Source organism: Glycine max, chromosome 4 (genome assembly GCF_000004515.6).
Source record: "Glycine max cultivar Williams 82 chromosome 4, Glycine_max_v4.0, whole genome shotgun sequence".
NCBI lineage: Eukaryota > Viridiplantae > Streptophyta > Magnoliopsida > Fabales > Fabaceae > Glycine > Glycine max.
The window spans coordinates 45,323,790-45,337,254 of record NC_016091.4 but is presented as its reverse complement, the minus strand read 5'-3'; the positions used below and the strand labels follow the sequence as shown (position 1 = coordinate 45,337,254).

The 13,465-nt window shown below is 31.6% G+C and overlaps 2 protein-coding genes across 2 annotated transcripts; both read right to left on the bottom strand.

The window, feature by feature from the left end:
- Positions 1–3,647: 3,647 nt before the first annotated feature.
- GAPDH (glyceraldehyde 3-phosphate dehydrogenase) lies at positions 3,648–6,557 on the bottom strand. The gene is made up of 12 exons (NM_001361055.1): positions 6,394–6,557; positions 6,236–6,259; positions 6,014–6,114; positions 5,743–5,858; positions 5,563–5,662; positions 5,259–5,405; positions 5,109–5,169; positions 4,922–5,019; positions 4,674–4,816; positions 4,443–4,526; positions 4,241–4,330; positions 3,648–4,085 (listed from the first exon to the last, which is right to left on the bottom strand). Exons 1-12 carry the CDS (start codon positions 6,395–6,397, stop codon positions 4,037–4,039), a joined length of 1,017 nt encoding a protein of 338 aa, NP_001347984.1. The 5' UTR covers positions 6,398–6,557; the 3' UTR covers positions 3,648–4,036.
- Positions 6,558–10,438: 3,881 nt separating this feature from the next.
- On the bottom strand, positions 10,439–13,370 carry LOC100781161 (glyceraldehyde-3-phosphate dehydrogenase). The gene is made up of 12 exons (NM_001360156.1): positions 13,237–13,370; positions 13,087–13,110; positions 12,864–12,964; positions 12,586–12,701; positions 12,395–12,494; positions 12,014–12,160; positions 11,864–11,924; positions 11,671–11,768; positions 11,423–11,565; positions 11,194–11,277; positions 10,993–11,082; positions 10,439–10,836 (listed from the first exon to the last, which is right to left on the bottom strand). The coding sequence occupies exons 1-12, from the start codon at positions 13,238–13,240 to the stop codon at positions 10,788–10,790; spliced, it is 1,017 nt and encodes a 338-aa protein (NP_001347085.1). The 5' UTR covers positions 13,241–13,370; the 3' UTR covers positions 10,439–10,787.
- Between the last annotated feature and the right edge of the window lie 95 nt (positions 13,371–13,465).

The window sequence follows — 13,465 nt, the reverse complement described above, 5'->3', positions numbered from 1 at the left end:
TATAAATATTGGGAAATGTCTGTATGCTAAGAACTTGAGAAAAATATCTATAGTGACTCATATAGGGATAGAGTAGTCTTCTTTAACCTGTTTATGCATCTATGTTTTTAATGCTTATCATTTAGTAATCAATCGCCAAGGAATTGAGAGCGATATTAAGTGATTTAGGTTCTTTCACTCAAGAGATCTTGATTAGAATAGACTAGTAGATGCAGATAATAATCATATTAATGTTAAAAGAGAAAAATCTATTAAGATTACATCAAGAGAAGTTCAGGTAGCAAAGCCCCTAACACATTTTGCACTCATCACCAATCGCATACTCTGAGCGTTTGTCTTCTCACCTTTTTATGTTAATGCTTTGTTGTTAATTCTCAATTTATTTTTGTTAATACTATTTTTGATGCACAAAATCCTATTTTCCATTCATTAATTGCTTAATCATTAGATATATATAACTCTGAGTACAAGCATAATTTCTTTAGAATACAAAACTTGATCTTACCGTTTTATACTACTTATGTAACTTGATACACTTGCCAAGGAGCAACAAAAGTGAACAAAAACTCTTTGAAGTTAAAAGTAACAATCATTCGTTTATAAGAAAAAGTTGATCACTTGTTGCAAGTCAATAGAATTCTAAAATGATGAATTAAAAAAAATGTAGCAGAATTTGCATCAAGTGGATCAACTTTTACTTATGGATTAGCTTTTAACTTCAAAGATTTCTGTTCATCATATTAATTTGAATTTTGTTATTTTCCTTCAATTTGTTAGTCACATAAGACTTTTTCCATTCTGATTTTAGATTAGCTTCTCTTGATCCTCTTCTTATTCCACACGTAAACTGTCTTTCATCTTCATCTTCTATCTCCAAATTATTTTTTTGTAAGAAGATCCTATTTTAAAAAAATTATGATGTCAGAAATTTTATTTAATAATTATAATAGGTCTGAAATCACCAAAACAAAACCATCTTTCAACACATCTTTAAATAGATACATGATAGCCTAGCCTTACGAATAAAAGTTTGAATCTATTTTCAAGTAAATTAAATAAAAATTAAAAAAATATCAACAATAGAGGTATTAATAGATGATGCAATATCATATAATATGATGCAATTGGTTTATACTTCTACTTCCATTAGAACTAATTCCATTGAGCGATCTGGTTGACTCGTTTTATATTCTAGAACAGCCCAAAGTCGGACCAATTTTGCTTTGATTCAATTTCCCTCTCAGGAGTCAAAGAAGAAATTGCATCATATCTCACAAATTTTGGCATTCTCTTTGAAACAAAGAGCAAAATACAAACTGATGGAATAGTAGTGAAGTAAAACCGTTAATGCAGGTTACTATTTAAAAGGACTGAACTGAGATGATTTATTTGTCAAAAAATAAAAAACCGAGATGATTTAAGAAAATCTGTTAATATTTTATTTGGAATTAAGGATAATATTATGTACGTGAGTTTGTATAACTTCTCGTGATCTGATAAACATTTCTAACAAATATTATGTCAATCTATATTAATATTAATTCTTGCTATAATCTTGATTGATCGAATATCCCGTATAATAATATCCTATAGCTTTTAAAAAAGTAATATTTTAAAAAAGTCTAAATGTTATGGAGTTCTGAGTGGTTACAATGTTGATTGATTTAAATTTTTTAAAAGCAAATTATTCCACGGATATTATTATACGATGCAAATTTATTGCCTCTATTTTTTTTAAAATACTCAACATAATATAATGTCCCGTATGATAATATTCCTATAATTCAAAATATTTCTAAAAATGTTCACAATTAATTGTCCTTTTATATTTGTCTAAAATATTTAAATAAATTGTGATAAATATGAAATTTTTTAAATTTTAAATATGTAATATTCAGTAAGGTTGTATAATATCCGGAATTAACTAATATTGATTTGAATTATTTTATTAGAGAATCAATTAATGTTGATTTTTTAATTGATTAGGCCAGTAGAAAAGTGTTTGAAAATGCATTCAGCCAAAGACGTACAAAATACACCAAGAATTGACATCTAACAAAACTTTTCCCGAAAATGACTGAGAAATGTAATAGTATATAGAATATAAAATATAGATAGATATAGATTACAGATTATAGATATAAATATAAATTCGTCGGCAACATTTTTAAATTGTATACGTTGGCAATCTGGGTTCAGTGAAATATCCATGCCGCAAGACACTGACGCAATTTATTAAAAGTGGCAAATCCGGCTTGACAATTCCGAAGTAAAATTTATATGTTCCAGATGATCTAATCCGGTTCAGTTACAAAGTAACACTTTCAGATTAGGCAATCCGAATTAGGCTACAAGATTCATAAATCATTCCAGATCCCCTAATCCAGAAGTATAATCAACAACATTATGGATAAGACAATCTGAAACACATACAAATTGGTGGAGCCTTCCAGAAATGCAAATTCGAAATTACTTTTTGATAATTTTGGATTAAGCGATCCGAAAAACAAATATGAAGTATTTCAATCGTTAAAGAAATAATTTTAATCTGAGCCATTAAAATATTTTAATAATAAATCCAAAGGTTTATATCAGCGGTGAACCCATAAACCATTTGAAATACCAGTCCACAGTAGAGGCAGCCTCCACATGTGCCCCTATCCTTGCCACAAGACAATGACGCAATTTATAAAAAGTGGTAAATCCGGATTGACTATTCCGAAATAAAAATTATGTTCCATATCATCTAATCCGGGATAATTACAATTTAACACTTTTAGATTAGGCTAAGGGATTCCATAAATCATTTCAGATCCCCTAATCCAGAATCTAATCGGCAACATAGCGGATAAGACAATCCAAAACACAAATTGGTGGAACCTTCCAGAAATGCAAATTCAAAATTACTTTTTGATAATTTTGGATTAAGTGATCCGAAAAACAAATTTTCTTTCCGAATCAGGAAGTATTTTCAAAGTTTAAAGTTAAAAGAGGTGCAGGAATCGCCTAATATATTTTTCCAATGTCCTTTTAAACTAATGAATTATTTGTGGTTACATAAAATATGAAAATGTTTATAATGGATTTTTCAATTGACAATAATACCAAATAGGAGCAATAACACAATAAGAAGGAAAAGAACCTTATGAAAATACTTCGAGATCCCACCTGAAAAAAAACTATAAAATCACAAGTGAATTTATTTTACCTTTGGAAGAGAGTGTATCCCTTTAATGGATAATCCAATCCAACCATATGTTCGACTTGATAAGGTTTACAATTGATTAGTTGAGAAAAGAGTTTAGCATGTTCTATATGAAAGAAATACATGTCTTTCCTATTTTCATACATTGTGATAACCAAGCAACACAAGTTTAACATATAGAATGGCATATACACAAACAAAATTCACAATTCTATGATGGTCTAATAATCAAAATTGATTGAACACTAAAATTATAGAATTTTTAGCATACAATAGCAATAATCAAATTTAAATTTAAAACCAATAGTTTAAATTAGTAAAACAATAGTAAAAAGGTATAATTCTTATTATTTCTCTACAAAAGGTTATTCAAAATGGATTGTTGACAATCTGCAACATGATTTTCACGGGGAGAAAGAGAGGAAGGCAAAGAGAAGAGGGTCAAATAATACGGCAACTTATTGAAAGTGTAAGGTTAATTAAAAGGTCCATGTAACCATTAGTTTCGATAAACCACCGAAACGTCATTACTGGAATCTGTCTTAACATGGACAAGTATACGAGAACCACGTGGAAAAATAGAGGACGGCCAAATATCTACTATAACAATCAATAACGACAAGTACATTAGCAAATATATAAAAATCCAAAAACTCCATCCTCCTCCACAAGAGGCAAAGTCCAAAATAGAGCTAATGCTCCTAACAAGGTAAATCCACTGGTTCCAGAAACCGATTTATTCAGACCTCTCATTTTTTGCACGAGCAAGACACTAAATCGCAACTAGACAAGCACATAATGTGTAGACAAGCAACTTTGCAGTACACCACCTTAAAAAGACTTCTTGGCAACGAATACAAGCAGGTCAATGACACGTGAGCTGCAGAACCAGGGACAAGAAGGTATTAGATCTAGCTGAATTAATAATAAAGCATCTAAATTTCGCGTGATTAGATTTTTGGCCGAATTAAGAACTTATTGACACACTAACCCACTACTATCACATACAAGAAAAGGTTAAAGGTGTACATTTACCTGTATCCCCACTCGTTGTCGTACCAAGAAACAAGCTTCACAAAGTTCTTATTCAATGCAATTCCAGCCTTTGCATCAAAAATACTTGATCTGGAACAATGATTAAAAAAAATGGTTAACAGACCTTTCCGGAAACAGGAAAATGAATAATGTCAAGTTATCAACTGAAAAAAGGCAACAATTATGTTAACATAATTTATACCTGCTATCGCCCACAAAGTCGGTGGAGACCACATCATCTTCAGTGTAACCAAGAATTCCCTTCAACTTGCCCTCTGATTCCTCCCTGAGAAAGACAACATTATGTAAGACAAATTGAGAAGGACCAATCCCAAAATGGAGTAGCATTTTTGAATAACAAGTTGTGAAAATTTGCATAAGACCCAATAATACACAATATCATTAGAGGAGAATCAAAGAATTCTGCCATTACTTGATAGCATTTTTAATTTCATCGTAGGAGGCTTCCTTCTCCAGCCTCACTGTGAGGTCAACAACAGAGACATCCACAGTGGGAACACGGAATGCCATACCAGTCAATTTTCCATTCAAAGCAGGGAGGACTTTTCCAACAGCCTTGCACAGAAAAAGTAGGAATCAGTAAAACCAAAAAAGTACTGACAATAAACAATAAAAATTGTGCTCAAGAGCAAGATGCAGCACATCATATAAAATATTCACCTTGGCAGCTCCAGTGCTGCTAGGAATGATGTTAAATGAAGCAGCTCTTCCACCTCTCCAGTCTTTGGCTGATGGCCCATCAACAGTCTTCTGGGTAGCTGGTTTGCAAAACAAAAACATAAACCTGAATTAGCAACTTGTATCATAATAGGTAACAGGAAATACAAATAGCAAGCAATAGGCTCACCAGTGATGGAATGAACAGTGGTCATCAAACCCTCAACAATGCCAAACCTGTCATTGATAACCTGCAAAATTGACAAGAAACAGTAAGGACTATAATAGTCACAACCAACACAAAAAAAATCCATTAAACAGAATCCGGTGAATTGCAAACCTTGGCGAGCGGGGCAAGGCAGTTGGTTGTGCAGCTAGCATTGGAAATAATGTCAAGCTCTGGCTTGTACTCGTGCTCGTTAACACCAACAACAAACATGGGGGCATCCTTACTGGGGGCAGAAATAATAACCTTCTTTGCACCACCCTGAATTAATAAAAAGACAGACACAGTAACATCAATAACATTCTACCCTACACTAACTATTACAGCCTTACAGGCACACAAGACATCAGAAAATTTATAAATCAACTACAATATTTTGAAAATGAGAGGCAATTAGGGTAGTTCTAGAAATAGAAACCTTCAAATGTGCGGCAGCCTTATCCTTATCGGTGAAAACTCCGGTGGACTCAACAATGATGTCAGCTCCAGTCGACTTCCATGGGATCTCTTCAGGGTTCCTGAGTTCATAGAGAAAACAAACACTTAACATTTACACGCAACAATCGTATAAATAGAAAACAAAAAGAGAGAAAAATACCTGTGTCCAAAAACAGTGACTGGCTTGTCACCGAAGAGAAGGGTCTTCTCATCCTTAACGGTGACATCGTGATGCTTCCAGTGCCCGTGAACACTGTCGTATTTAAACATGTATGTCTACATGGGCAACCAAACACACTTAACAATCAGATCTAAGATTTTACAATAAATAAAATAATAAAAACACCCTAACGATCTGAACCTATCCGAACAAAAGGCATAGCTATTCTATTTGTGCTTAGTTATAGAGATCAAGACACAACATAGCATACCATGTAATCGGTGGTAATGAAAGGATCGTTAACGGCAACGAGTTCAACATCGTCTCTCTGCAGAGCCACCCTGGCCACCAAACGGCCAATTCTTCCAAATCCTGTTACATTTCAATTGAAATATTAATTAAAAAAAAAACAGAGAAAATGGAAAAAAAGTAGAAAAATAGTTGAACTGTTCTGAAGCAACAGAAAGGAGATCGAAGGATGGAGAAGACTTACCGTTGATTCCGATCTTGACCTTGCCTGATCCATGCAATTCATTTGAAAACAAAACAAATATCAGAAAAGAAAGAAGAAGAAAAATCACATCGGAAGAAACGGAGTGTAGAGTTGAAAATGAAAAGAAAACGGTGAGTGTGTGGTGGTTATTTGCATACCCATGACTGCGGGAAAAAAGAAAGTGGTTGGAGTAGGAAGTAGCGGAAGTTGGTGAGAGATAGGGTTTTAAGAAGGCAGTAGAAGAGTAAAAGACCGCAGTGATAGGTAAATAGGCCAAGTGAACTGCGTGATTCCTACGGCTTGTGACTCGTGATGCTGTGCCAACTTCCAAGGACTACTACGCTGTATGGTTTTTTTTTTTTTTTTTCTGTGGTTTCTGCTTCACGCCCAACAGATATGCGAATATTCCATTCGCTTTTCTTTCTTTCGTTCTATTTGTTTAATTGTGTGGGTTCTTTTTTCTATTTTATTTTGGTATTTTTTTTCAAAATTAAATAAGGTTAGTCTTCCTTGGGATGCAATCATACTCGGATACATGTAAAAAAATGAATTTGAATTTAACTCAATTATACAAAATCAGCTTATAAGGTGAAAATTATTTTTTATTTATATAGTTTATCTCAATATTATTTTTGATTTGATGTGGGATTTTAACATGTGTCATCTTTCTCATGGCTAGTTGCTATGTGAGACTTTCAACACATACTCCTCTATTTAAGTATGACCATTAAGTATGACCATCTAACGGATAGATTCAACCATTTCAAATCAAGTTTAATATGACCACCTAACACGTCGATCCAACCATTTCAAATCAAGTTTAATAACTATGCTTTTACATTTTTGTTTAATGATGATGTAATAAGATATAAGATAGGGACAAAGGCATAATTGAACATTAGGGGAGGTAATTTTCAAAATTAAAATTTATCAAACAAACATATATATTAGTATTAATTTTATACAAAATGTTAATAATATATGTTTGTTAGATCACGTGGTTATCATGTCACACGTTCTTACTTGATATAGTAGAGACTAAAAATGGTTAAGCAAAGAAAATACAAGAACAAAAAATATTAAAATTTTAATATGAAAATTAATGATAGAAGAAAGAATACTTCTTTGCATGTCCCAAAATCGTAGTTAACAACATATAAGTAAGAGCGACGATATCATTTAATCACATACAATAACTTACAACTTTTAAAATAGCAATAAAGGATTATCAAAGCAAAATTTATTAAGAAAAAAAAATGATACCCAAATATTTTTATCAAAAAAGAGAAAAATTGTAATGTCTCCACAAAAAAATTATAAAAAAGGAAATAAAATATGTGTATTAAAAAAATAACTTCCTTTTCTTTACAATAAAATCATATAAAGATAATTGATTATTTAAAAAATAAAAAACATTTAAATATCATTATTTTTAATTAAATTTTAAAAAAATATCTAAAATTTAAAATATCATGTATATTATAAAAAAAATTAGGGGCGGCCAAGGCCTCAAAGTATACACATATTCCTAGATATAATAGAACATAAGAATAGGATAAAAACATGAAATTTTAATTATATCCAATATTTTGTGAGCATAACAAGCAATGAACTTGTTGTAATTCAGGCAACACAATCATAGAGCGTTTAGGTCTATTTTTAATTATTCTTGGATAAGGCTGCTTCTTGCATATGGCCTTTTCCATAAGTTAATATTTAAAATAAAAAAACAAAAAATGCTGAATGAAACAAATAAATGTTGCACAAATATGACAAAATCATAGCAACTCTCTCTCTGATCATATATATAACAACCATAGGACTAAATCATCAAGATAAAGAAATACGGTAAAAAATAGTTATTTTTAATTGATATTAATATTTGAATTGTATTTTAAAAAAGTCCTTAAAATTGATTGATATAAGTTGTGGTTAAATATAATGGTACTATTCTTAATCCAAGAAAAAACAATTTTAATCTATGAGAATGAGTTATATTATTAATAACTCATTAAATGTATAGATTTTTATGAAGAATGAGTTATCATTAAAGACTTCACGGTTAATTAAGGATATAAAAGAAAATTAGTTATTAATACATTTAAAAATGATTATTATATGTTTCTTATAATAAGGACAAAAAATATTAGTATTATTTATTTTTTATATAAAGGGTGGAAGATAGTATGTTACCAAGCCCCATGATTTCCTGTATTTTTATTTTATTTTATAATTTTATGTTTACTTTTTATCCAATAAAAATGAACACATACTTTCCTTCAATAGATTAATAGATTGTACTAATCCTATTCATACTAATTAGCAGTTCTTTGGAAGAAAAAAAAACAAAAATTTAGTTTTTATATCTTAAAAAATAATTATTATTATATTGTAAAGACTAACTTCATATTCCTTATATTTTTAACATTAATTCAATCATGTAATAAAATTAAAATGTCATTATCATAGTTTACGCAAAAAATAACAAGTTGTAAAAAATTGAGTGAATACTTATATTTTGTAAGCATGTAAGCCTATCCTATAGTTTCTACTTTGTATTTTCTAAGGACAGAGCGAAGAGGATCAGATTCAGTGGGCGCATCATCACGTTTTTGAAGTGGAAGCCAATGTTCGCATACATGTGGCTTTCAATTTTCAAAACACTCACTCGCCTTTTACTTTCTTTCTGCGGTTCGAAACTTGTGGCATTGGTTGGAGGGTGGCATGATATTATATTGAATAAATGACTGAAATAGCCAAAAACGGGGATAATAGGACATGCCTGGCTTGAATGTTTGACCATATACTTTTTTCCTCTCATTATTTGCGTATCTGAAACTCAATTCAAAGTTTGTTCCTTAAACATCTTCATAAATCTAGAAGTTGCTATTAAAGTATATGTTTGGCATAAAGTTGAATAGAATTAATTTTATATTAAAATTAAAATATCCGTACAATAAGAAATCTAATAACAGGAGTATAAAAATTTGATTTTTTTAAGATATAAAAAATTGATTCTTAATTTAAAATAAACATATCTTTTGTTTTGTGAACTTATGATTATACAAGAAATTTTATGTATTGGGCTTATGATTATACAAGAAATTTTATGTATTGGGCTTGTCAAGTATATTTGTAGGGTTAAAATACATTTTTAATTTAATTTCATCATTTATCTTATAAAAAATTTAATCTTTTATATTTTTTTAAAATTGAGTTAAAATAGTCCTTCGAAAATAATTATTGTTTTCTAATTTTGAACTCTTTTCAACTAATTAAATATGTGAAACTTATCTCTTAGATTCATTTACCTGAAAATGAAACCCAATTTATGTTTAAAACAAAAATAATTATCAAGGAACTGATAATTAATTGAACCAACTCATTATATATATATATATATATATATATATATATATATATATATATATATATATATATATATATATATATATATATATAAAATTTATTATTAAATACAAAATTAATTTATACACGCTTTTATTTATTTTATACAAAAATAATTTGCATACAAAATTAATTAAAAATAAAATTATAATTATACATGTATTTTATATTATTAAATTGACATCAATTTCATATTAACTTAATTTTTGCATTAAACAAATAAATAAATAAAAATATATAAATTAATTTTAAATGGAGTCTAACTAAAACTAAATTGAGTTGTGCTTGAGCATATATATATAAATATATATCGAGACAACTTTTACATTTTGAATCTCGAAACAATTAAAGGTTCAAAATCATTTTTCAATGATAAAAACAACTATTGTTTTAACAAAATCATTTTGACTCAATTTAAAAACATAAAAAGACTAAATTAAACTTTTTTAAATACAAGAGATCAACCTTCATATAATAAAAAACATAAAAACTAAAAGTATATTTTTATATTTTTGTAGGAATATAAATGGATAATGGGAAGAAAATGTTAAAAAATAAAAGTAAATATTTATACTGTTGAGTGTGAGAAAAAAAAAACAGAATGAATTATTTGTGGGAGTTATCCTGTTTTCTCTTACTTTCACCTAAATAAAAAAAAAAAATCAATGAATGACGGGTATCGAAAAGGTTAATCCAATACGAGTGAAAGCAGAAAAGTGAGATTCAAAAAGGCACGCCAATCAAAACTATACCAGTTATAACCAAAAAAACGTTAACTTCAAACCAAAAAATTTAAAATGTGCCGAAAAATATATAAACCACACGAATCAATAATTCAAAGCAGAAAAGGGAGGGGGGTTCAAACACTCGAGAACCATGGACGAAAAATGGAGGGCAAAAATGTCTGCAATCAGAATCAACAAAGAGCCGAGTACATCAGCAAGTATATAATAATCCAAAAACTCCATCCCCTACACAGAAGAGACAACAAAAAAAAGCTTAATGCTCCTAACAGGGTAACAACACCGGTTCCCGAAACCGATTTATTCATACTTCTCATTTCTGCCCGAGCAAGAAGACACTAAATCGCAGCTAGACACCAGCACATAATGTCTAGACAAGCTACTTTTTTTTCAGTACAACCTTAAAAAGACTTCTTGGCAACGAATACAAGCAGGTCAATGACACGTGAGCTGCAGAACCAGGCACACATAGGGTATTAGTATTAGATCAAGCTGAATACATAATATAGCATCTAAAATTCGCGTGATTAGATTTTTGAACTAATTAACAACTTATTGGCGCACTAACCCACTATCACATACAAGAAAAGGTTAAAGGTGGATTACCTGTATCCCCACTCGTTGTCATACCAAGAGACAAGCTTCACAAAGTTCTTATTCAATGCAATTCCAGCCTTTGCATCAAAAATACTTGATCTGGAACAATGATTAAAAAAATGGTTAACAAACCTTTCGGGAAACAGAAAAATGAATAATGTCAAGTTATCAACTGAAAAAAGGCAACAATTATGTTAACATAATTTATACCTGCTATCGCCCACAAAGTCGGTGGAGACCACATCATCTTCAGTGTAACCAAGAATTCCCTTCAACTTGCCCTCTGATTCCTCCCTGAGAAAGACAACATTATGTAAGACAAATTGAGAAGGACCAATCCCAAAATGGAGGCATTTTTGAATAACAAGTAGTGAAAATTTGCATAAGACCCAATGATACACAATATCATTAGAGAAGAATCAAAGAATACTGCCATTACTTGATAGCATTTTTAATTTCATCGTAGGAGGCTTCCTTCTCCAGCCTCACTGTGAGGTCAACAACAGAGACATCCACGGTGGGAACACGGAATGCCATACCAGTCAATTTTCCGTTCAAAGCAGGAAGGACTTTTCCAACAGCCTTGCACAGAAAAGGTAGGAATCAGTAAAACCAAAATAGTACTGACAATAAACAATAAAAATAGTGCTCAAGAGCAAGATGCAGCACATCATATAAAATATTCACCTTGGCAGCTCCAGTGCTGCTAGGAATGATGTTAAATGAAGCAGCTCTTCCACCTCTCCAGTCTTTGGCTGATGGCCCATCAACAGTCTTCTGGGTGGCTGGTTTGCAAAACAAAAACATAATCCCTGACTTAGCACGTAACATGCATGATAAGATAGGTAACAGGCAACCAAATAGCGAGCTATAAGCTTACCAGTGATGGAATGAACAGTGGTCATCAAACCCTCAACAATGCCAAACCTGTCATTAATAACCTGCAAAATTTAGGCAAGAAACAATTAGGACTAAATATAATAGTCAAAAATTCAAAATCAACATGTTAGAATTGTCCAGAATATGAAACCTTAGCAAGTGGAGCAAGGCAGTTGGTTGTGCAGCTAGCATTGGAAATAATATCAAGCTCTGGCTTGTACTCGTGCTCGTTAACACCAACAACAAACATGGGGGCATCCTTACTGGGGGCAGAAATAATAACCTTCTTCGCACCACCCTGAATTAATTAAAAGACAGACACATTAACAATTTAACTTCATTAACATTCTACCCTGCAATAATTGATACAACAGGCGCACACATGACATCAAACAAATTGATAGATCACATACAATATTTGAAAAATAAGAAGCAATTAGGGTACAAGTACAATGTTTGAAACATAGAGCATAGCAAGAATAACAAATGGAAATAGTTAATAGCTGTACAGGGTAGTGCTAGAAATAGGAACCTTCAAATGTGCGGCGGCCTTGTCCTTATCGGTGAAAACTCCGGTGGACTCAACAATGATATCAGCTCCAGTTGACCCCCATGGGATCTCTTCAGGGTTCCTGAGTTCATAGATAAAACAATCACTTAACATTTACACACAGAACACAACACAATCGAAAACAGGAAGAAAAAAGAGTGAAAAATTAAAACCTGTGTCCAAAAACAGTGACTGGCTTGTCACCGAAGAGAAGGGTCTTCTCGTCCTTAACGGTGACATCGTGATGCTTCCAGTGTCCGTGAACACTGTCGTATTTAAACATGTATGTCTACATCCGCAACCAAACACACTTTTAATAATCAGATCTAAGATTTTAGAATAAAAATAAAATAAAAAACGTAATGCAACAGAGGGCATAACTATTCTTACTCTGTTTCTGATTAGTTACAGAGAACAAAAGGTTGAAAACCAAAGTAGGAGGTTAGCGTACCATGTAATCGGTGGTAATGAAAGGGTCGTTAACGGCAACGAGCTCCACATCGTCTCTTTGCAGAGCGACTCTGGCAACCAAACGGCCAATTCTTCCAAATCCTGTTACATTTCGATTTAGATAAAATTGAGAGAGAAAAAAACAGCGAAAATGGAATAGTAGAAAAAATAACTAAGCTGATCTGAAACAACAGAAGAGAGATCGAAGGATGGAGAAGACTTACCGTTGATTCCGATCTTGACCTTGCCTGATCCATGAAATTCATTTGAAAACAAAGAAGAAGAAAATCAGATCCGGAGAAACGAAACGGAGTAGAGTTGAAACTGAAAAGAAAGAAAAGAAAATGGTGAGAGTGTGGTGGTTAATTGCTTACCCATGACTGTAGAGAAAAGCGTGGTTGGACTTGGAAGAAGAGAGTGGGTAGCAGAAGTTGAGTTAAGAATAGAACAAACGGTGTGTGGGTGAGAGTGAGTGAGATAGGGTTTTAATAAAGGTTGAAAGAAGGGTAAAAAAAGAAGAGCGAAAAATGACAGGTAAAGGTAAGTGAAGTAGGTGGGTCGGGTGACACCTACGGGACCGGCGTATGACCCGTGATACCATTT

Bases quoted from the DNA above. Each gene is read 5' to 3' on its own strand.
- GAPDH (NM_001361055.1), bottom strand. The intron at 5,406-5,562 runs GTTTCTATTTCT...TTATTAATTCAG, and splicing joins AGGCTGCCGCACATTTGAAG to GGTGGTGCAAAGAAGGTTAT. The intron at 4,527-4,673 runs GTAATGGCAGAA...TGTCTTTCTCAG, and splicing joins GAAATTAAAAATGCTATCAA to GGAGGAATCAGAGGGCAAGT.
- LOC100781161 (NM_001360156.1), bottom strand. The intron at 12,495-12,585 runs GTTTTAATTTTT...CTATGAACTCAG, and splicing joins GTCACTGTTTTTGGACACAG to GAACCCTGAAGAGATCCCAT. The intron at 11,769-11,863 runs GTAAGCTTATAG...TTTGCAAACCAG, and splicing joins CACTGTTCATTCCATCACTG to CCACCCAGAAGACTGTTGAT.